The 22,467-nt window shown below is 54.5% G+C and overlaps 8 protein-coding genes across 8 annotated transcripts; 3 read left to right on the top strand and 5 right to left on the bottom strand.

Moving 5' to 3' along the window:
• Positions 1-484: 484 nt before the first annotated feature.
• Positions 485-2,122, bottom strand: LINJ_17_0920 (conserved hypothetical protein; the record flags this gene model as incomplete). Its single annotated transcript, XM_001464714.1, has 1 exon — positions 485-2,122. The coding sequence occupies one exon, from the start codon at positions 2,120-2,122 to the stop codon at positions 485-487; it is 1,638 nt and encodes a 545-aa protein (XP_001464751.1).
• A 2,709-nt stretch (positions 2,123-4,831) lies between these two features.
• LINJ_17_0930 (conserved hypothetical protein) lies at positions 4,832-6,697 on the bottom strand (the record flags this gene model as incomplete). The annotated part of the gene is made up of 1 exon (XM_001464715.1): positions 4,832-6,697. One exon carries the CDS (start codon positions 6,695-6,697, stop codon positions 4,832-4,834), a length of 1,866 nt encoding a protein of 621 aa, XP_001464752.1.
• An 898-nt stretch (positions 6,698-7,595) lies between these two features.
• On the bottom strand, positions 7,596-9,140 carry LINJ_17_0940 (conserved hypothetical protein; the record flags this gene model as incomplete). The annotated part of the gene is made up of 1 exon (XM_001464716.1): positions 7,596-9,140. The coding sequence occupies one exon, from the start codon at positions 9,138-9,140 to the stop codon at positions 7,596-7,598; it is 1,545 nt and encodes a 514-aa protein (XP_001464753.1).
• A 763-nt stretch (positions 9,141-9,903) lies between these two features.
• LINJ_17_0950 (conserved hypothetical protein) lies at positions 9,904-10,257 on the bottom strand (the record flags this gene model as incomplete). Its single annotated transcript, XM_001464717.1, has 1 exon — positions 9,904-10,257. The coding sequence occupies one exon, from the start codon at positions 10,255-10,257 to the stop codon at positions 9,904-9,906; it is 354 nt and encodes a 117-aa protein (XP_001464754.1).
• Positions 10,258-11,216: 959 nt separating this feature from the next.
• Positions 11,217-11,651, bottom strand: LINJ_17_0960 (hypothetical protein, unknown function; the record flags this gene model as incomplete). Its single annotated transcript, XM_001464718.1, has 1 exon — positions 11,217-11,651. The coding sequence occupies one exon, from the start codon at positions 11,649-11,651 to the stop codon at positions 11,217-11,219; it is 435 nt and encodes a 144-aa protein (XP_001464755.1).
• A 1,604-nt stretch (positions 11,652-13,255) lies between these two features.
• On the top strand, positions 13,256-14,590 carry META2 (putative META domain containing protein; the record flags this gene model as incomplete). The annotated part of the gene is made up of 1 exon (XM_001464719.1): positions 13,256-14,590. The coding sequence occupies one exon, from the start codon at positions 13,256-13,258 to the stop codon at positions 14,588-14,590; it is 1,335 nt and encodes a 444-aa protein (XP_001464756.1).
• A 2,609-nt stretch (positions 14,591-17,199) lies between these two features.
• Positions 17,200-18,885, top strand: LINJ_17_0980 (conserved hypothetical protein; the record flags this gene model as incomplete). Its single annotated transcript, XM_001464720.1, has 1 exon — positions 17,200-18,885. One exon carries the CDS (start codon positions 17,200-17,202, stop codon positions 18,883-18,885), a length of 1,686 nt encoding a protein of 561 aa, XP_001464757.1.
• Positions 18,886-20,449: 1,564 nt separating this feature from the next.
• Positions 20,450-20,788, top strand: META1 (conserved hypothetical protein; the record flags this gene model as incomplete). The annotated part of the gene is made up of 1 exon (XM_001464721.1): positions 20,450-20,788. One exon carries the CDS (start codon positions 20,450-20,452, stop codon positions 20,786-20,788), a length of 339 nt encoding a protein of 112 aa, XP_001464758.1.
• Between the last annotated feature and the right edge of the window lie 1,679 nt (positions 20,789-22,467).

Below are 22,467 nucleotides of genomic sequence, written 5' to 3' on the forward strand. Positions count from 1 at the left end.
ACACACGCAGACGCAGGCGCAGAGTTTTCGCGAAAGAACACATCCAAGATCGTAACGAAGTGAAAAAGGTGTGTGTGTGGCGGGGGGCGCACTTCTTTTCGTGCTCTCTCCTCCGTTGGGCTGTTGCCCATCCATCCTTCTTCGCGGCAGACACTCATGCCGTACAGTCTACCGCTCCGTCGTCGCTACCCTTGTATTTCTCTTCTGCGCCTCGCGTGCGCCCCACTCTTCCTCTGTCTCTCTGCTGGTAGCGGATGACGCCGTTTGCGTCTTCGCCAGGCCTTTTTATTACCGTCTAGCGCTTCATATTCGCCGCCACCCGTCGCTTCTTCTTCAAACGTTGTCGCTTCCCTCTCTCTTTCACCGTCTCCTCTTCTACGGTGTATAAGACGGGCGTGCATGTGCGCACACGCAAGTGGTAATGGGCGGGGCGGGGAGGCGGGTAGACCGGGGACATGGGGAGGGGCACGCACGCTGGACCTTTTTATGCGTTGTTGGTGCGGCCGTTACCACCGTTCATGGACATCCCGTGGTCTACCTGGATCTGGTGGAAGACGCTGCTGGACAAGGATGTGTTGGTCGTTGCGTTCGCCGAGGAGGAGAGCACGCGGTGCGCGCCAGTGAGGGTGGAGCGGCAGCTGCGTGTTTCGCCGCCGGAGCACTCGGAGAAAGCGGAGTGGTTGCTGGGTGCCACGTTCTTGCCTGTGCGACTGCGTGGGCCACGGATGCGGCCGCCGTCGCTGCTCACCTCCGGCTTTACCGCACGAGGGTGTTTGACGGTGGCGCTGGTGCTACGTGCCGCGCTGCCACTCGGCCGCCGAGAGGCTTGACCAGTAAGGCTGGCAATCGCAGCACGATCGAGGTGACCTGGATTGCTAACACTTTCGTGCATGAGCGCCGTCCATGCCTGCTGATGCTGCTGCAGTTGAGAGATGCTCCGAACGCCTCCGCCCGTGGCACCCGACAGCGGAGCGGCACCTTGACAGGGGTTCATGGGGCGGACACCATGCTCCATCATGTACATGTGGTAGTTCGAGCCGACGCCGCCGAGATGGGAGATGCGGCACAGCGAGTCGCTCACTTCGGTGTCGATCGTTGAGCGGCCGTCGTTGTTGATGTTGCTGGCGGTGACGCTCGTCAAGTAGTTCGACGCGAGATGTGCCCCGGGCACACCGCCGGCAGGAGATCCACGTGAGTGGGAGCGGGCAGCCACGCCGGCACTTGCGCCGAGCAGACTTGCTGCCGTGGTCACCGTTGCCGCCGCTGGCGCTGTTGCTAGGGATTGGGCTCCGCCACCACCGCTGCGCGGCGAGGCTCTCAGCATACCGTGTGGTGGAGAGATGTAGCCGCCGTTGCTGTTGCTGCTGGCATGATGGTTACTGCGGTGTGCAAACTGAGGTTGCCACTGCGGGTTGTGGGCCATGTTTGCTTCCAGTATGATGCCAGTGAGCAGGCTCAGCTCCTCTTCAAAGATGTGCGGATCGAGCCCGGAAACAGCAGCCGCAGCGGATGCGGTGGAGGGCTGCTGTGCAGCTGGCGAGCTTGTCGCTCGTGGATCTCCGCCGGGGGAGGCTACGGACGTCGTGCTGCCACCAGCACTGCCGCTGTACCCGTGCAAGTGCAGCTCGCCGCGGCACGCAGACGCCATCTGGTGGATCAGTCGAGCACATTGGTCTCTATCTTGGGTGATGGCGGATGCTTGACACGCACCAGCCACAGAAGGCAGGCGCCTCGCGGCGCCCTGGAACAGGACACTAGGACTGCAGCGCTGATTGCTTCCTGCACCGCCACTGTAGTGGGCGGTCGAGGAGACAACAAGACCGCTGCTGCCGGTGCTGGCTGCGTAGCCGCCGACAGCCAAAGGTGGGGTGGCCCCAGATGGCGAGTGTGTTCCGGTGTTGGACGGGCTGCGGTTCCGGAAGGGCACTTGTGTATTACCACTGCTAGCTGCCGCGTCCTGCTGAAGAACAATATCGAACTGATCTAGCTCCCCCTCCTCTGACGCAATACCTGGAATCATTCCGGCATGTGCGTTGGCTGCGTCGTGCAGCGTGGGCTCCTCAACGGCAGCTATCGAAGATGCTGTCGCATGAGGAGGTGCAGGCGGCCGCGGCGAGGTCATCAGCCGCGACACATTGGCACTAAGGTTGCTGCTGCCATTCATGCTTGCGCCTCCAGTGAAGTGACGCGCGTACACGCTGTCGGCGTTGAACTCGATTGGCGAGGAGGGTTGCCCGGCACTGCTGCGGTGCAGCGCCGCATCAACGCCGTCCATGGCTAGCGCTCTTCAGTTTTTTTTTTCGTGGTTCCACTGTTGCTCAACGTCTTTTTGCACACACACACGCACTCACAGACAGACGGACAAGCGATGCGTGCCTGTCTGTGCGCGAGTACGTCTGTATTCGCTTATAGTCGGAGGAGGAGAGAGATGTTTAGCGCGCTGTGTACACACACACACAGACGAAAAAGGAGGACCTTTGCCGAACACCGACGAGGGATATGTGCTTGAGGCTTTGGCCTTTTTTTTGTGTTGTTGTGAGGGAGGATGGGTGAGTGGGAAATACCGACGAGGCTGAGAGCGTTTCGCGAGGGAGCGAGCGAGCCTAGAAAGGCATAAAGTGGAGGCGCCGGTGAAATGGGAGAGATGAAGGCGAGGGAGCGGAGATCGAGTCAAGCCGAGGGTTTTGACGCAGCCTTTCCAGGAACCCTTACCCCCCAAGAAAAAAAAAAGACGAGACCAAGAAGCAACGGACAAGGCGGAACACCAACGCCGACGAGAGCGAACAGTTCAAAGAAGATACATACAGGAAACACACACACACACACGCACACAGACTGAGAGAGAGAGGAAGGAGAGAGAAGGCAAGCGCAGCGAGCAAAGAAAGCGTAGGGAGGGGCGAAAGAAAACGAAACCAAAAGATACAGTAGTAATGGTCGCGGTAGTGGTAGTAGTAGTAGCAATGGCAAACGAGAGAGGAAGGGGAGGAGGGGGGGAGGAGGAAGGAGCGACGAAGGCACTGGTATGCGCACACACACACACACACACACACACACCAGCGAAAGGACGAAGAAAAAAGGAGAGGGCACCCAGAAAGCGAGAGAGAGAGACAGAGTACAAGAGGTGTGGTTATATATATATATATATATACCTGTGTGTATGTAGGCTGTCGTTTCGAAAGGGCAAGGAGGAACAGAGGCAAAAAGAGAAAGGGCACAGAGACGACGCAGCTCACACCTGGTAGAGAGAGGAGGGAGGGAGTGTGTTTGTGTGCCAACGTATAGGTGTATGCGAGCTTGCTTGCGACGAGGAAAAATGCGGAGGGGAAGGCCAGCGACGGAAACACGAGGCAAAGAGAGAAGGAGCGGGGGAGGTTGTTGGCAGTGTACACGCCCCCATGCACAGAGGCAGCCAGACGTGTAGACCCGTGCGTATGTGCGTGTGTATGTATGTGCTGAGGCTCCTACTTGTCCCTCTTCTCTTACTTTTTGATGTGCTGCCTCTCACCCCTTTCTTCTTTGGCTTTTAATAGGACAAGAAAAAGAAAAAGAGAAGGAGTGAGAGACAAAAAAAATAAAAGGGGTGGGGGCGAGAGAGTCGAGGGTACGCGTGTGCCTGTACACACGCTCGTGAGCGTATGCGGAGGTGTGAGCGAGTCGAAGCAGTGCAGCAATGTTACACGGACCCTCTCCGCCGCGCTACTGCTGAAAGCGCAGAGGGAGAGCGTCAGAGGCTTGTGTGTAATGTGTGAGCGAAAAGAGAGAGACCCCTCGAAAAAAGAACGCACACGCACACACGCTGAGATCCAGCGTATTCGGAGGAGATCGTTCAGCAGCAGCCGCACAACAGCACAGAAGACGAGGAAAAGAAAACGAGCTCGAAACAAAATGGTGTATGCCGCCTTTTGCCCTATTTTTGTGTTGCTGTGGTGTGCCTGTTGTAGTTTCTTTCGTTGCACTGACGCGCCACCAGCCTCTTTCCCTGTCTGTCTGTGTGCCGTCTGTGTTTGCGTTTCCAAAAGGAGAGAGATGTGCGAGAGGGAAGAGAGGGGGGGGCGCAAGGGGTCACACAAATTCAACCGCTGGCTCTTGTTCACCTTCTGCTGGTCGAAGGTTTTTATTTTATTTTTTCGTACACCGCTGTATCACCACCTCCCCCATGACCACGTAGAGTGGAGTATGTGCGTATGTGCATGTGCGTGGGCAGGCGCATACCACGCGGAGATGCAGGAAACGGAGATGAGAGAAGGGGAGAGAGCGTATTTGGGAGGAGGGAAGGGGGAGCGGCTAAGCGAGGGAGGTGCGTCATCGCAGAAGACGTATCACGTGCCTGCCCATGCCCTTTAACTCACACACACGCAGACATGTAGCAAGTAAACCAGGAGGGAGATGGGGTGGGGAAAGGGGAAGACCTCCTCCTACCCTCCTTCCGCCAACATCGCATGTGACACCTGTAGTATCCATACGTGTGACGACCACGTGCGCCCCCATGCCTTTTATTCTGTTTAACAGGCTCTCTCTTGGTCCGTCGTATGGGTGCGTTCAACGTTTTTTTGTTCTCCCTTGTCTTGGTGGGCCGTCCATTCCATCTACCTGCTCTCGGCACACTGGCGGGTTGGGACGGGGTGCGGCTGTGCAGAAGTTGGCCACGACGGCAATGCGCCGTCCTAAGCTTTCCCCCCTCTGAGTACACATCTCCGCCTGCAGCGAGCAAAGACAAAAAGAAGGGCGATAGTAAACACAACCACATTGCTCTGGTTGAAGGGGGTGGGTGAGGGCGGGAACAGGTCAGGAAGCGCCACACACACACACACACACCTGCATCCACCAGTCGTCACGACTGCTGCTGCTGCTGCTGCGTTGTGTCTTCGAACCAGCTCAGCGTTGTTGCTGCCGGTTCCCGCGGTGGTGCGCCGCCGTCGCCATCGGTACAAGCAAACGAGGACGAGACGTGACCAGCTACCATACCTGATGTCGAGGACGGGGCTGAGGAGCAGCCTGTTGGTCCCACATCCTCGAAGATGCGCAGCGCGCTCGTTGGCGGTTGCTGCAAGGGCTGTGTGCCTGCAGTATACCACAGCGGAGTGCTTGACTTAGGTGCCGCTGTGGAGACAGAAGACGCTCTCGTCGCCTCTGTGCGTGCTCGTGGGTGGTGTGGCTGAAGACTACCACCAATACATCGGGTGCTGTTTCGATTCTGCCAAACGGTTTCGTCGCGCCTGGTCGCCGATGGGGACGCCCTCCCGTCAGCCCCTTTCGTGGGAGACTCCGGCGATGCGGCTGCAGGCGCCATCTGCTGAAGGGGAAGTGCCGGAGAAAGTTGTAGTGCCGCCAGCAGCGTCTCTGTTGTCGGCGCGAGAAGCGCGGCAGCAGAGGGCCTCGTGGCACTCCGGTAACTTGCAACGACCTCCTTTACGGCCTCGTCCACATCGAAGCCGCCGCCGCCAAGTCCTGCCTCGACAGTGCGGTTCGCTGCAACAAACTGGTGAGAGACACGAAGCACCTCTAGCCACACCGGATCCCGTCGAATACGCGAGGTACCCAGCACAGTAGCCGTGCCATGTGGATGGCTTTCCGACGGCGGTGCGGCTCGCACGCCGCCTCGACGCACACGTGGGAGGTCGATGAAGGTGAGAAACCCGTGTCCCTTCGCACATTTGTCCAGGGCCACAAACTTTGTGGATGCCGCCGCTGTCGCTGCCATCGTCTCCGTTGCGCCCGCGCTTGGATGCTCGACGGTGGCTTCGAAGTAGCAGTGAAGGTGCGCGGCAAACCAGTAGGGTGCCTTTGCCTCCTGCAGCAGGCGCATGGTGTACGGGTTTCCCAGGGCGTGGCGGCGGATGTCATCCTTGAAGTACGGCTTGAAGCGCAGCAGCTGCGCCTCGTCGCCGTAGCCGGTGATGCCAACGGGCCAGTCGTGGGAGAGAAAGAGATCGACCATCGGCGGCGACGCCGCGGGCGACGTGGCTGAGGTTGTCTTGGTCGCCTCAATTGTGCTGTTGCTGCGTATTTTCTGGGTGGCGCGCAGGTAGGCGTGCAGCTTCGCGACCTCGATCCGCCGCACGTGATAGGCGGACTTTTTGGCCACTGGGTTCACAGCGTACGGCCGGGGTGGATACGGGCGATCGTAGTCTGGATCCTTGAAGATGCCGCTAAGCCCTGCGATGGTGAGACAGTTGTCCACGGTGACGACAGAGGAATGACCTAGATAGAAGACGTTCGGCGCCACAAAGCCACCGTAGCTCTCCTGCGCCAGGAGGTCAGAGTTCTCGTGGTTGCCGCCTACAAAGATGGTCAAATACGGTGCTAATGTTTGCGCCTTGTGCCCGGTGAACGCGCCCGACACGTCGGCATAATACTTGTGGAAGTCACCGAGTACCTTGTACTTGTCCGGCACTGCCATGCTGTCCATGTCTCTGGCCGTCCGCACGGCCTGGAAGTCACCGCAGCAGAGCAGCACGTCGATCCGCTTGCCAGTTTGTCGCTCGTGCTCGCTGCAGGAGTCGTAGATGCGGTCAAGCTCTCCGTGACAGCACCCTTGCACCGCAATGTGGTAGAAGCGCTCATTCCACGAGCCTGACGGAGACGCTGACGTGGTCGTGGCTGTTTCCGACTGACCTGACGTCGGCGCTGCAGGACTGGGGAAAGTGCCATCCCCACTCGCCTTCAGCGTGGCGAAGATTTTGTGCGCTAGCGACATATTGCCCTCTGACGAAACAGAGAACAGACCATGCTAGGACAGCGTCGTTCTAACTGCGTACGCGCACGATGATTCCGTTTTTCCGCCACGGAAGCGTGAGGGAGAGCAACGCATGCGCGTAGAGAGAAGGAGGGAGAGGAAGAGTTGCAGTGACGCGTGAGCGGCTCTCGTAGTATGCTACTGTCCTATATACTCTGAAGGCTGCTGAGTGTACGCAGAAGGAGCGAGAGAGGGCAAATCCTTGCAATCGAGGCAGAATCCTGAGTGTTGCTATCAGTTGCGACTACGCAAAAGCTCAGAAGGTGAGGTGGGGTGGGAAAAGGGTAAGAGAGAAGGTACGATATCAACACCGACCTTCACGCTAGACTCACCATGTTGCATGCGCTCTCGTGCGGTAATCTTTCTCCTCTACAACAATGTCTGCGTCCAGCACTTCTCCCTTTCATTTTTTTGTGGGTGGTAGTGGTTGTGGTTGCACGACTTTATCGGGTTAAACTCGTCATGTGAAAAACTGCCTTAGAAGGAAAACACACACACATACAGAAAACAGCAACCACAACAAGAGCCACAGCCGAAAAAAGACGGCGATTAATAACGTGCCTTGTATTCCTTCCCTCCCTCTCCCCGCACCCATGCGGTAGCCCACAATGTAGAGATATACACAGCAGAAGGGGGAGAGGGGAGAAAAGTGGTGGAGAGGAGTCTTGATTTTCTCACACAGCACCGCGTGCCCCTTGCGGCACTCAGACAACTCGTAAAAACAGAAAACAACAACGCCCGCGCTGAAACACATACACCGTTGCACACACACACACACACACACACACACACACACACACAAACATGCAGAGGGAAGGAAACGAAAGGTGAGGGAGGTGCACTGGAGGAGAAACGCGGTCTACTTGGGTGCCTTGAGGTACTCTGACTCCAGCTGCCGTAAAAGCGAAGGGAACACAGCCTTCTCATCCGCATCGGGGAGACCACCGCTGAGCCACCGGACGACGCCTTCATGGTCTACCAGCATCACATGCGGCAGAAGATAGTTGCGCAAGCCCAGCGTAGCGTAGAACGGCTCCAGTAGCTGGCTGCCAACAAATGTGGAAGAGGCTATCAGGGCATTTTTGATCTCGTCTATGGATGGCTGCTCTCCAGATTCCGAAACTGTTGTTTGAGAAAGTGATTTGGCGAATCGGCTCACGTACAGACGCTGCACCCAGCGGTACTTGTAGACGTCAGCACTACGCAGCGAAATCACATCGATCGGCATCGACCGCGACGATGAAGCGGCACGAGCAACGCTGCCGTCTTTCCCTGTCGGGCCCGATCTGGAGACGCCGCTCGTTGCTGTGCCCGCCTCTTGGGCTGAGGGGAAGATATACGGCAGGAGTCCTGGGCAGGTCGTGGCGTAGGCAAGCCGGCGCCAATGTATGTCGGCCTGAGAGCCGAACTTCTGCCCCAGTTGGGAGAAAATGACTACAGCTGGCCGACGAAACATGGAGGGTGTCATCGTAGTGAACAACTCACTGGCCTTCGCGTTGTACGACTTACCGGCGCTGCCTCTCGCCTCTTGCACTGTCATAGATGGGAAATACGAGGCAAAAGGCCATGAGCTATGGCTGACAGACAGAAGTGTGGCCAGCTTCGATGTGGCAGCTGCGCTGAACGTGTTGGGAGAGCAAAACTGACGCATGTGTGCGCAACGAACGTGAGGAAACGTAGAGCTGATTTGAAACTGCAGGCCCTGCTGATTCAGCGCTACCGTCGAACCCCCCCGCTCCGCGAGATCGCCTTGCGCAGACGCTCCGACAGAAGGTGCAGGCTTGATCGACGAAGACGTCGAGGGCCTTTGTCGTGACGCGGTGCGCCGCTTGCGCGACAGAAACGGTGGGCCGCGCATCAGCTTGCTGTCTTGAATGATCTTGAGCTCGTTTGTGGCGTGCTCGTTGAAGTAGCGCAGCATTCGCTCCAGTTCATTGTCTACAGCGAAATCCATTCCGTATCGGAAGTACTTCAGCACCAGAAAAACATCGCGAGACAGAATCGGCTTGTCAAGATCCATCCCGACATCGCGAAAGATCAGCATCTTAGAGCGCTCTGCTTTGATTTTGGCCTCGATCCTTTTGCGTCGCTCCTCAGCTGCCGCATTGTAGGTCGGAAACGATGGCAGCCGCGAGTCCGACTCCATCTTGGATAGCTTCTGAAGAAACGGGTTAGAGGCACCCTCTTTCGCGTCGCATTGGCTCTCGAAATTCGCCTTACCGGACACATCGAACTTTGTGTTAACCTTCTTTCCAGCAAGATCGGTGGTGCTCGCGGAACCATCGCCCTGCTTTTCAGAGCCGTTACTCGAGGGGTTCGGCTCCTCGAAGAAATTGGTTTTACCGGGGCGGCGCGGCAACGCTGGAGGAGCCTCCTTCTCCTCTGCAAGAGCCCGCTTTCGCATATCTTTCTGTAGCTGCCGTAGCACTACAGAAGGGTCCTCATCTTCTATGCAACCTCCGCTGCTGCTGGTGCTCTGAGTACTCGCTTTCCGCAGCGTCAGCAAGATGGCTGTGGAGTAGCCCACCTCACTTCTCGAGTGAAACAGGGGCTGTAGACGCCGCTGCATCTGTGCGCTTTATAGAGTTTTCTGAAGCACGTGTGCGTGTGTGTGAAAGTTAATGAGAAGGGGGGAGAGGACGAAGCTGAGAAGATAGCGTGGCTGCGACAGCAAACGGGGAAAGAGGCTGCCACGATGACAGGAGAGTTGGTGCCGAAACGTCTGCGGCTCACAGCTATTATCATCAGCCCAACTTGCTCGAAAGAAGTGAGGGCTGAGCAGCTACTAAGCCGAGAAGTCCACCCACAGAAAAAAAAAGGCTGCATCACTAGGCGCTTACAAGAAAAAAAAAGTACATTCCAATAGGTTTTGCATGAAACTTTGCTTGTTGTTGCGACATTTTACTTTTAAGCTTTTTCTTGTAGGCGCTTTACCGCGAGGACACAGGAATTTCTCCTGACATTGCGCTGTTTACCCGTTAGCTTCGTTTGACAAGCAAGAAGAGCAAGAATGAGCACGAGGATGAGAAGCTACCGAATGCTTTTCAGCAGCAAACGGCGTCTCGGGGTTCTGCAAGAAAAAAAAAGCATATGATCTTTGCCGAGGAGCTGATGGCTATGGCGCGCACCAGAGGGGTCTATGCAAGCGAGCAGTCGATCTGAAGGCGCTACTTTTCGCTCTTTCTGCGAGCTTTATCAGCATGGAGTCGGCGAACATTCTTCACAGCTCCCATGATCTGCTTTCGGAGATGCTTGAGACCCTTCTCACGCTTATTTACTACGTGTGCAAACTGAATCGAAGCGATCTCCTGAGCAAGATTCTTCGGGGCATGCTTCTCTGGCTTCGCGAGCCCTAGCGACTCCTCTAGTTGCGCCTGCTCGCTATTGCGATTGAGGAACTTCTGGCGCTTGCGTTGACGGGTTCCGCGGAGGCCTTTGGGTGTTTTCTTGCCAGCATTGCCGGCCTGAGCGTGTGTGACGATGGCAACACTTTTGGCTCCGCGTCCGAAACCTCGACCCATGGCACAAGAGGGGAAAACTACTAGATCTACTCTAAGTGATAGCACAAAAATAAATCATAAGGACGAGGTGAGTAACAGGATAGGCAGAACGAAGTCAAGATTCAAGCCAGAATCAGATGGATTTCAGCACCGTTGCGGCCTTTGGACCAGCTTTGCATGGCTGCTGCCAATGAGCTGCCACGAGTTCGCCCACCGGTACAGTTCTTCGCTTGGGGTAGAAGTCACGGGCAACACTGATGGCCAGAGCGTGCACTTTTGTCATCCTTCTATTACCATATCTTTTTTTTTTTCTCAAGAGATATACACATAGATTTTTTTTTTCACAACCCAAAGGAGGTAGACCGCATAAAAAAGGAGAAGGTGACAAAAGAATATATATATATACTCACGTCAACGATAAAAAAAAACGCTCAGCATGCAACGGTTACTTGCCACAGCCGTGAGCAGCTTCGTGAAGGTACTGCTTCGCCCATCCAGTACAGTTCATCCCGGTTCTTTTGCACCTAATGGCTGCCGGCGAAGTGGCCTACATAGGTTATCACATGGATTGAGTAGAAAGACCTAATGGTGCTCACCTTTGCACAATACACAAAGAACCATCACGCATGCATGCAGATGGGCAATAAGGGTGACGGAGACAGTCCTAAAAAAAGCAGGATAGGTAGCACTAACCTCATAATGTATGAAGAGTAGGTTTTCACAGAGGGACGAAAAAAAGAGGAAGAAAGATGAGGGGAGAACAGAGAGCACAAGAAAGCGTAAAAAGAGAAAGCAAAGTGAGACAGCTGCATGCCCAACCTCGATTGGGCGCAGGCAAGCACAAGCAATAAAACTACAACTCCAGCGCGTAAACGGTACCAACAATGAGTTCCAAAAGCTGAAGCAAAATGCACAATAAAGGAAGCAATGTAAAAAAAAAAGTATGAATGAGTCTCTTTTCCGCGAGCGCACTCCGTCCGCTAGTAGACTTGACCATACCCTCGATTTGAATGCCCCTGATGCTGCTGGTGTATATACTGCGGGCCTGGCGTGTACTGTTGACCCTGCGGGTACTGCTGCATATCGTTGTAGTTTTGCGTGTACGGAGCCTGCCGCACGCCGCCGTATCCCGGGTCGCTGCCCATCGGCATCTGATCTGCATCATTCCCCGACTCGTTTGCCTCCTGCTGGCGAAACGACCTGGAGCGTTTCGCATTGCCATTACTGTTTTGTAAGCTTGCCGATGCTCGCATGCTACCGCGAATCGAGTGGATGCTCTTCGGCCGAGCATACTTTGGGTTCGGGTTGTCGTAGTACTCGTGGGTGACCAGACGTTCCTTTTCCTTGTTGAAGAGCTTTTCGGTCTTGGTGGTAACACTCCCCCACCACATCGCGAACTTGGTACTGAACGACATCGCAAAGCAAGCTATTCTGTAGTGTGAAAGGTGAGCGATGCTATCTTCTGAGTAACGAGGAGAGAAACGAGAGGAGGACAGGACAAAAAAGTACGAGGAGAAGGTCGGAGAGCGGTTCTTCCATGAGGAGCGAAGGCAAACGGACATTTGTGGTGCGCACGAATAGTAGGGGCGACGTAGGGAGATCCTGTACGGTGTGACCCTGTTACTCACGGACCATCACTTTCAGTATTTCTTTCGATAAGGGGTGTACCTTGGGGCATTTATATTCTATTTGTTGCGGAAGCGCGACGACTGTGGGGAAACACTCCATAAAGTGGGGTTCGTAGATTGGGTAACCGCGCGTCGTACACACAAGTTTAGAAGCTTTCAACATGCTTCAAAGTGTGCTCAAGAAAAAGAGCTCTGTAAGCTCATTCTTGTGGCCGGCAATACTACAATTATGAGGCTGCGGCTCGCGCACGAAGAACTCCCTTTGCTTCGGTGAAAAGCAAGCGACAGCTCGGAAAGTCAAGAGATGCGTTTGCCGCACGAGCTCCGTGGAACAGTGTTTGTGCCTCAAAGCTGTGTCTTTGACAGAAGGTGGCTATCGGGGGAGGGGCAAGACCTGCTGGCGAGCGGTAATCAGAGATGGAGTTCGCAAGAGTAGCGAGGGGGCATCAAGGTTTGAAAAGAACAAAGTTATCAAATACACAGTTGGAGGGCATGATGGATTGCGTGGGTTGGGTGGGAAGAAGGCATATCGTCGCGTGGAATCGATTTCAGTTAGCACAGGTGCCGGTGTGACAAGGCTGTGATCACACTTGTGGTTGAGCCGGTTGGATCAAACTGGGGAGGGGGGCATCGAAAGAGAGGGGGAGGCAGAGACTGGCAGTTGATGCAGTGGTAGAAATGTTGCATGACTGCACTGCGGCTTTCTCGTTCCAACACCGAACATGACGGAGGTCAAGCACGCAACGAACACCTTTTACTTCGCCACGCTAGGAGTTGATACTTGCACTTTTCTGAAGATAAACAGTAATTTTAAGCAGGGGGGGGGGTAAATCAGCGTCTCTTGTCCAATGCCATGCCAAGCGTATAGGTGTGAGCGTGGAGAAGGCTTGATTTTCCTTCTTCAGCTCACGCTTTCCGTCGAGTCAAAAAAGCATTTTCTGAAAGGTGGCCGATTTTTTTTTCCTTGCCTACGCTGGATCACTCGTCCTCAGTAGACCACCAGCGCATCATCAGAAGTCACTATGCGGAAAAGGGCACACTTAAAATACCAAACCCCAAGGAGGCTAGAGAACACTTTTTTTCAGCTTCGTGCCATCGCGACTGCGTTACCACAAATATGCTGCCTCTTCAGCTACTCCGTCTTCTGTTCTCGCCGCGTCTTTACTCCTTTTTCCTCACGGTCACCCTTACTATTGCAAGTGAAAGAAAAGTCGCTCTTTTCGTTTGGTTTTAGGCTTCTGAGAATCTACTTTTTTTCTTTCAGTTGTTCGCAACTTCTATTTGCCGCACACACACACACACACACACACACACACACGCACACTTCACAGCCACAACTGTTGCATTCGACTCTAGATATCAATACCGAGCGAGAAGAAACCGAAGCAGCCATGACCACCGCTGACGATGTTTGCGGCGCGTACACTCTTTCCCACTGCGACGGAAGGGTAGCGCCGACAAAGGCGATCCTGACCATTCACCGCTGTGGGGAAACACTTACAGCGCATGCCACTGTTGCAAATGACCTGCGCGGAACGGTCCAGTACGAAAACTGCCACATCGTCGGCTCTCTGCATTCCACGGGCAACGAGGCCAGTCCCGCTGAGGAGTCGGTGGAGCAGGCTCTGAGCAAGGGATTTGCTGACGGATTCAATGTGGTGGTTGAGATTAACCAGGTTCTTCTCAAGAACGCCAACAGTTCTTTTGTTTTCGCGCGCTTATCGAAGCTTTCGGATCTCAATGGTGAGCACGCTATCATCGCGATCAACGACCAGCCGCCGAATCAGGAGATGACGATGACCTTCACTCCCGACGGCAACGGTGGAAGCTTTGTCACTGCCAATATTGCGAACTCCCTGCGCGGCAACTGCCAGATCGATGCGGGTCTTCTGCGCGGTGACCTTGCAACAACACAGAGCGAAGCAGACGAGAGCTTGATGCAGGTGGAGAAGCTGATCAGCGAGGGATTTCAGCAAGGGTTCCATGTTTGCACGAACGAGTCAGGGATTCTGCTGCAGTCTTCCGAGGCCAACATCCAGCTGTGCCGGATTGTTAGCCACAACGACCTTGAGGGTGAGTATGTGCTGAAGTCGTTCAACGGTGCTGCTGTTCCCACACGCAACCAGCCGGGCATCGTTTTCAAGCCTGTCAACACAAACGAGGTAGAAATCTCCATTGTTGTGACTAATCGCATTCGCGGGACTGCTGCCCTGAATCAGAACGTATTGTCCTCTGAAGAGCCCCTCATGTCGACTCGCATGATGGGAACTGAGGAGGAGTCGCAGCTGGAGAACGCCTTCAACGTTGGTTTTCAGTACGGCCTCGAGACTATTTCCCACGGCAACGAGCTGACGCTGAAGAACCAGGATTGCAAATTTGTCTTGGTGAAAGCGGCGGCTCCAGCGGCCCAACACGGCGGCCCGACCTACAAAGGAACGTACTGCAACAAGTGCTTCAAAACCGAGGGTAACGGTCTACTATTCCGCATCGTCAACGAGCACGAGAAGAAGTGGGCGTTTTACAACGACACAGAAGATCTCCGGATCCGCGTGCGTGCCACGTTCGGCGCTCGCTCTAAGATTGAAGCTCTAGGCAACGCCAACATGTACAAAGATGACGACGGCCGCTACGTCGTCGAGGTCACCGTGGATCCTCAGGCTACGGAGATGTTCATTCAAGGCGATGTGAACGGCTTCAGGGTGCTGTACGACGCTCAGCCCATTTAGAAGCTGATTCCATAGTGTTTTTTTTTTGCGTTGTGTTTGAGCTCAAAACCTATTCCTTTCTATTTTCCAGAGCGAAAGACAAAAAAAAAAACTGTGTGATATAGATTTGAATTATGTGGACCCATCTTTTGTGTGCGCCTAGAGCCATCCTAGTCGTCAGGGACAGACAATTCAAGTTCTGGTTTCTTTGCCTTTTTCCCCTCGCGCAGAGACTCTTTGGATTCTCGATGCTCATTCATCCGTGTATTTTGCTCTCATTTTGTTCACGAACTAAGTGGTCCGGGCAGGTGACATGTATCTCAAATTCATTGTCCCACTGATTCATGCTCTCTGTTTTTTTTTTCTCAATATACACTTTGAGCATGTGCTCCCCATGTTTTGTTGGTAGAGTTTATGTACAAAGACGCTCTGTATATCGTGATGTTTGTTGGCACAGGTCACTTTGTTGAAGACGATCTCTGCCTCCAAAAAGCCTAAGAGTGAGACAGGTTAGGACATTGACTTTCAGCGAAGACAACTCACCCTGCCATGATATAGTGCTGAGAAGGAAATCTCTCCTGCAGAACCTTTTCTGTGAATGCCTATTTCATTCCAGTGACTTCGTGAAATTGACCCCCCAAAAATAACAACGCGAAAATGCTGTAGAGCGAGGTGTGCTAGCATGCTTCTTAGGCGTGCTTTCTTTGCCACATTATTTGACTGATGTGCATTGCCATCCTGAGCACATTATGTCGGTGTGCGAATCGAGATAGTGTATCAGAGCCGTAGGGCCGAGTTTCGCACTACTGTTTTATTACGCTCTTCGCTTTCTATTTGTCTTTGGTCACGCTTCCGGCTGAAGAATGGACAAAGCAGTACACGGTGCGCTTAAAGCAAGCAGTAGATGCCCCTTTTTGCACTTTCCGCCTCACTCGTTATGATAGCATTCTCCTTTGACGCTGCGGGCTTAGCAAAATGGCTTAACTTGACATTTCAAAAGCGACGTTTTTTTTTAGTTGTTCCACCGAGGCAAGACATAGCCAAGGAAAACACCGCTTTGAAATTCACACACGAGAGAAAAAAAGGAGCGGCAAAATGCGCCTTTTTGCTGCTTAGTGTCCAGTTGCACATCGAGGGTGACATAAACAGTGAATCACCCCCAAAGCCATGCTGCTCTCCGAGCAAGTACCATTTTCACATCTCAGCCTTTATAGCACTCGCCCTAGAAACGCTTGGCCCGCACCTCTGTTTTGGAGGAGGCGGGGCACACAAAGGATGGGGCTTTCAAAAGGTCCTCTTTGTCACGGAAAGAATGCGAAGACCTCGCGGTACACGAAGGGATCATTTTTGGGGTGTCGTGGGAGCCGTACAGTTCCATCGGTAGGTAGTGCATGCGGAATGCGCAATCTCATACGACCATATTATTTCTCCTCTCAGATGTTCTCTGCACTTGCTAGCTCGTAACATGGCCGTTTTTTTTTTTTTTGGAGTATTGTATCCTTCCTCAGGATGCCGGCCGCTTCACTGTGGTATCAAGGTCTAGTGCCCACTCTTTGTGGGGAAGCCAAGAGCCTGTAGCCTGTCCTCATGTACGGTTGCGGACTCTTGGTGTCAGCAGACAGGTCGGGACTGGCACTGTGCCAGAGGCGCGGCCATGACCACGTTTTCACAGTCTCACTACAAATGGTGTCGACGATTTGACAACTGCTGGAAGAAGCTATCCATAACGAGCAGCCCATCAGTGCATGCTTGCAAAACATGCAGCACCTCCTGCATCCTACCGGGTCTGCTGATGAGGCACATGCCGGAAGCTTGAGGAAAGTACCCCGAATCAAAATTGTCGAGCCCTCCGGACCTCCATGCGGAAAGTCTCCACACCACATTATGGAATGCCAAGGCTTGAAGCAATTGATGATGAAACACAGCACACACGCAGGGTGGGCAGAGGATCTCAGAAGGCCCTTGTGTGAAGCTGGTCAGCTTCCTCCCTGAGTGCATCCGGTACGCACCTGAACCAACCCATGTTATCCGCACGACAGATGCCACTGCTTCCGCCTTTGAGCATTACCCTGGATACGGCCCGCTTTGGATTAAGGAAAGGAGTCTACCGATGTCTATGCTACTGATTGCGCAGAACGCATGCAAAAAAGGGACGAGGAAGAACACGAGCCCGTCGGGCGCATGACCCGGTTCAACGGCAGAAAGGCTAGCTCAAGACGAACAGGGTTTGGTTGCAGTGCAACGGAGGCAGATGAGCCGCGGTTGTGGATGCGCATACTTGTTGACCTGGTCGTAGTAGAATGATACGTTGAAAGAGGACAAAGATAAACTATATGTATGCTTCTGATGGTCTCTCAATGTCTCTGCTCCACCAAACATAATCGATGTTCTTTGATTCCTCTAATTTTCTGCCACTGTCGTCACGGCGGTGTGTGTGTGTGTGAAAGCTACGAAGACAAGTTCTGTGAACAGCTGAGCTGTTCTTTTTGTGTCTCTTATCGTAAGAGGACTGCTTCGCTGCGAAAACCCTTCCACAGCCAGAACAACGTGCTCTCTCTATCTTGTTCTGCTGGATTCTTCTCTGCTCTCATCGGCGTCCGTTAAGGATTCGCGCGGGGTCAGCTTGATCAATGGCAGCACCGTCTAGCGAGAACAATGCTGGCGCTTCGCTGTCATGCACTGACAGCGCAGTTGAAGCGTTTGTTGCAGATGCCACCGATATTCGCGATCTTCTTTACAAGTACCGTGCTGACGCAGAACTCTTGAGGCATGAGCTGAGCAGCTTTGTACATCGTGAGATTGATGAGCAGGCGCAATTCTCGCACTTGCGTGCCTCTGTTAACCAAACCGAACTGGCCTCCCTGCATGACCCCAGATTTATCGAGTATCTAGCGCGACGTGAAGCGGAAGAGAAGCGTGTGGCTCCGTCTGCTTTCTCAGCTGGTGACGCGACGATCAGTGACCAAACTGATGGTGTAGGAGCGACGAACGCCAGTGCTGACTTCCAGTGGTGGGCGCAACGTATGAAAGAAGAGGGCTCACCATGGCTTCGCTGCTGGACACCCGATGCAGCGCTGCCCCTGGCAGCGTTCAGACGCCTGTCGGACGTGTGGAAGGGATGGAAGCATACAAGTGCTGCATATGATACCGAATTTGATAGAATGCTCGAGGAGGTGTATGCAAGCACACCGCCGTCTTCTTGTAGCGCCGACATGAGGTACTGCTGCTTTGGGAACGGCGCTATTTGCATTCTTCCCATCAAAGATGACGTGGCGATAATGGATGGCCTTGAAAAGAGGGTATCACTGATGGCGGGAGCCTCTTCGGAACCCTTTTCCAGATCGCCTTCTTCGCTGAGCACGGACAACGCAGGCTACGCAGTGGCCTCTGTGCTCGATAGCTATTTTGCTGAGCTGACCAGCGCTGTTGCCATGACGCGCGACGAACTTCACGAGAAGGTCTCCACACTGATGCAGAAAAAGAAGCTGGCCAATGCAGATAGTCACGCCACAGTAGCAGACAGTTTTCGACTCACTGGTGATGCCTGGGACACGTTGAGTTTTGCTCACCCGGATAGACTGAAGCACGCTGTTATGGTACGCGGCTTCTTCTTTAAAGGTAGGCTTTCCTTGGTGGAGCAGCTCGGCGCAGAAGTAGATGTCGTCCCACTCTTCTTTGCACATGAGAAAGGCTCTAGCATGTTGGAAGAGCGTGGACAGCGCGTTCAGCGCCTTTTCGCGCAGACCCTGTCTACTCTCTACAGGGAGCTTGAACGAGCCTGCAACGGCGCCACGATGCTAGGTGAAACAGCCCTTCCGCCAAACGCAGCACTCACTGTTGCTGTGAAGGTGCCCTCCTCTGAGCGCGACGTGGTCAAGGGTGTGCTGCTAGACGTGCACCCAGTGAGCCCTCAGTTGCCGTTTGACGGTCACGTCACCTGGATGGACGTGTGCGCCGTCGGGCGGCAGCGTGCCTGTGCCCCGCCAGGGACTCAGGGGCCACTTGGCGCTGCCGCCGTCTCACGCGGCAGCAGCGACGAAGAGTGCAGTGTTCTCTTCCGCCTCACCCGTCTACCTGTGGCGTCACTGCAGCCGTACGATGCCGTAAGCCGTCGCGTCTTTCCACTGCTTAATAGACAGCTCACTGCAGACCAGCGGCGCAAACACGAAAGGACAGACGAGGATGTAGAAGTGCCAACGGGAGGTGTGGCTAGCGTCTCGTACTCAGTTCCTTCGATGACTGTACCCATCTGTGTTGGCGCTGTAGCGTGTGTAGCTGCGGCACTAAGCGTGGCCTGCTGGGTTCGTCGATCTTAGCTTTTTTTTTGAACTTCTTTTTTAGGATTTTGCGTGTCGAAAAGCTGTGCTGAGGCACTCGTGGCCTGTTCCAGCTTTTGGCGCCTCCGATCCCGCTTCTTTATCTTTGTTTGGCCCTGTTGTTGCTCTCCTGGGCAACCTTCTTCAGTATGCCCCGCCGCACAGACCCGCGTGCTTCTCCTCCTCTCGTATCGGCGTGTCGGTGTGGTCCCGTTGAGCAAAAGGTCGAACTTCTCCAGCACAAACTTTTTTTTCGTGCTTTCTGCCCTTTCCCCCTCCTCCTCTTCTTCCCCCCGCTTCCGTCACGTGCCACACCGATGTACCGGCATGTGCTTGAACTTAGATGGGCTTGGCTTTCTTCAGAACAATCCTCTTTTTTTTCGTTTTGGTTCGATTGCCTTTGCCGTCTAAATGCTCACGATGCACACACACACACACACACACAGACACTTACACATAGGCACATGCGAACATGGTAACGAGGGAACAGAAGCCGCGTACCCCGTCCCCACGCTCATCGGCGCTGCTTGCATCTTTTTCTCGAGTACTTTTGCATGTTGCCTTCTACTTTTTCCTTCTTGAACCTTTCCACGAATCCGTGACGCTGACTTTTGCCCCCGCTTCCCCCTTCTTCCTCTTTCTCCTTGATGACAGGGGATATCAAGGCGCGGTATCTCAGGGCCCAGCGCCCCCGCTCTGTGGGGGGGGGGGAGACAGGCGGCCCCGCCCCCGCCCTATCCCCAGCCAAATGCCGAGCCGCTCCTCTGGTGGCCACAGGGTCGAGCGCCGACGGCGTGGAAGTCAGAGCGACACATGGCTACTCGTGTCGGCGGTCAGGTCGTGGATGGCGCGGCGCCGGAGCGGCCAGCGACCGCGAGCACGCTTGTGCCGCCGACATGACAAGCCGAGTGCCGGCGTGGCTCGAAGGCATCTGTCACCCGGCCCTCGCTGCCCACTGGTGGAGGGAGCCTGCGCCACCGCGAGGGGGGTGCACCGGGGGCGGTGGCCGGCATGACGGGAGCGGCTGTGAGGCTGCCTGCGGAGTGGGGTGTGGGTGGAGTCCGCTGCCGAGGCCGTGCTCTCAGATGGCTGAGCCGGCGCACTGCTGCACCGGCGTGCGCCTAGGGCTGCGCCGCGCCACGCGACGGGTGGCCTGTGGCAGGGATGGATAAAGTGAAGCTAAACTCATGTTGTCTGGCAGAGGAGTGGGCCACGTTGACGAAGAGGATCTCCATCTCGCACTTTTTACCTCTCTCTCTCTGTCTGCCTAACGAGCGTCACACACGTACACACATACACCCACTCGCGACGACTGCCAGCAGTGCCACAAGCCACTTGAAGCTCTTTCACCAAAAAATCGCCGCAGCAAGAGGAAACAACACCAGCAAGCACACAAAGCACCCCGCATAGCGCGCAGCAGTGCTCCCCCCCCCGCTTGAAGTGGCAACGAAGGAGACACCGAACAACACCATCGGCCGTTCTGCCTCGCGACAGAGAACGCTTTGCGCGTTCAGCCCTCCCTCCCTATTTGCTCTTTTCCGCCTTTTCTTTTCGCCACCGGAAAATGGAGATGAAAAACTTGCTTGGCAAGCACAAGGTTGTGCTCGTCAACGGCAGGCCTGCACCGGCGGGTGTGACGGTGGAGTTCAAGGCCGGCGAGAACAGCGGATCCGTCCACATGCACGCGAGAGTGGCGAACATCATGAACGGCCAGTTGAGGCTCGTAAACCGCAAGCTCTCTGGTGCTCTCGTGTCAACGATGATGTTGGGCAGCGACGACCTGATGAATATCGAGAACGCTCTCAGTCAGGGATTCATGGAGGGCATGACATACACGGTGAAGGACGGCGGCAAGTTGACGCTGCAGTCTAAAACACACACCATCAAGCTCGTTCCTGCGTAGATGCGCGCCCCCTGTCTTATTATTATTATTATTATTTTTCTTTTTTACGCCTCTCGTTCTCTCCCCTCTTTTCTACACTGCCCATGGACGAGGTTCGCATCGCACTCTTGCATTCTGATGCGTGCATGCACCACACGCACATGCACGCACACACACCCAAAGCAAAAGGCACGCGCATGACCATTATCGACAGATGGGAGGGAGTGGGGTGGTGGTGGTGGTGAATGGGGTGTTTTGTGTCACTTCGTACGGTCGACGGAGTCGATTTGTTCGCCCCTCCCCCTCTCCACCTCTCTTTCGTTTGCGTTACTTTGACTGTGCCTATTCGCTCTTCTTTGTTTGGTTTTGCCTCATCCCTGTTTTCAGTATATCTGTGAACCATATGGAATAGGAAGGGGGAGAGGGAGGAGAGGGCTTAGGGGGGCTGATGAGACGGGAGGTCGTGTAGGAACAGGGGGAAGGGAGAGAGGAGCCGTGGGGATGGTTGGAATATTAAGTAGACGATATTACCATCATCTCCCTGGCTTTTACACACACAAACCTCCTCCTCCTCCGCCCCTCTCCTGCCTATTCTGTCCTTCAGTCATTCGCCTACACCGCGTCATGGGGGCAGCCTGCTTCCGCCGCCTTCTCGCTTTCTTTCCTTTTCATCACCCCCTTCCTCTCACGCTGGATTGCTTGGTCTGTAGACGTGCTACGAAGACTGGGGACGAAGGAGAGGAAGGGGGTGGCGGTGTTTGTGGTGGATGTGCGTGCAACGGCGGGGTTGCTCGAGTGGGAGGGCAACATGAGGCGTGCCGAGGCCACTGTGCGCTCTGTTCATCTCTTTGTGCTGTGCCTCTGTTCCATTGGTCTTCGCGAGCTCTCTCTCTCTCTTTCCATCAAGACGTTGCTCTCCCTCCATCATCCGCATGTCTTTTCTGTCCTTTTCCTTTTGGGTTCCATCCACTGGAACGACCCGCTGATTTCTCTCCTCCTCCGTATCTTATGCGCCTTATATACATATGCGTGCATATACACATATATTATATGTATATATATATATATGTGCCCTTCACCTACCGTATTACTCCTGTGGTTTTGCGTGTGTCCTCTTCGGAGCTCTCTGTCTGTCCTCTACTCTCCGCCTTTCCTTCTTCTCTTGCCGCTGCACATCTCTTCATCTGTCTTTCTCCCTTGTGGAGGGTAGTTCGATGATGAGGCGCATGCTCCGCCAAGACGATTTGGAGTTGACGACGAACAGCATCGATTACGGAATTTCGCCAGCAAAACCGCAGGCAACAAAATTAAAACAGCACTCTCGGTTGGTGCGTCTGTTCACGTGCATGTGGCTGTGTGCCACTAGGAGAATCAAGCACGTGCACTTCCGCGAAGAAGACGGATCCATTGAAGCTCCTCATTTCGCCGTGATGGCATGAGCGCTTCTTTGCAGAAGCGCAGTTTCAAAGAGCGGAAATATCTGTGTGTGTGTGTGTGTGACGATTCTGCCCCCCCCCCCCCCCCATTTCATTTCTCTTGCTGCCATCCCCCTTTCTTCCTTTCTCGCATACTATGCACGTGCCCTCTGTCATGTGTATCGCACGATCGCGTTTGCCTTTGCAACTGAGTAACAGCAGCACCGACCTGCCCGCTTACACCGGCCCATTCATACACAAATCCATCAAGGGATTCAGGCAAGT

The sequence above is a fragment of the Leishmania infantum genome, chromosome 17 (assembly GCF_000002875.2).
Source record: "Leishmania infantum JPCM5 genome chromosome 17".
In the NCBI taxonomy this organism is placed as follows: Eukaryota; Euglenozoa; class Kinetoplastea; order Trypanosomatida; family Trypanosomatidae; genus Leishmania; species Leishmania infantum.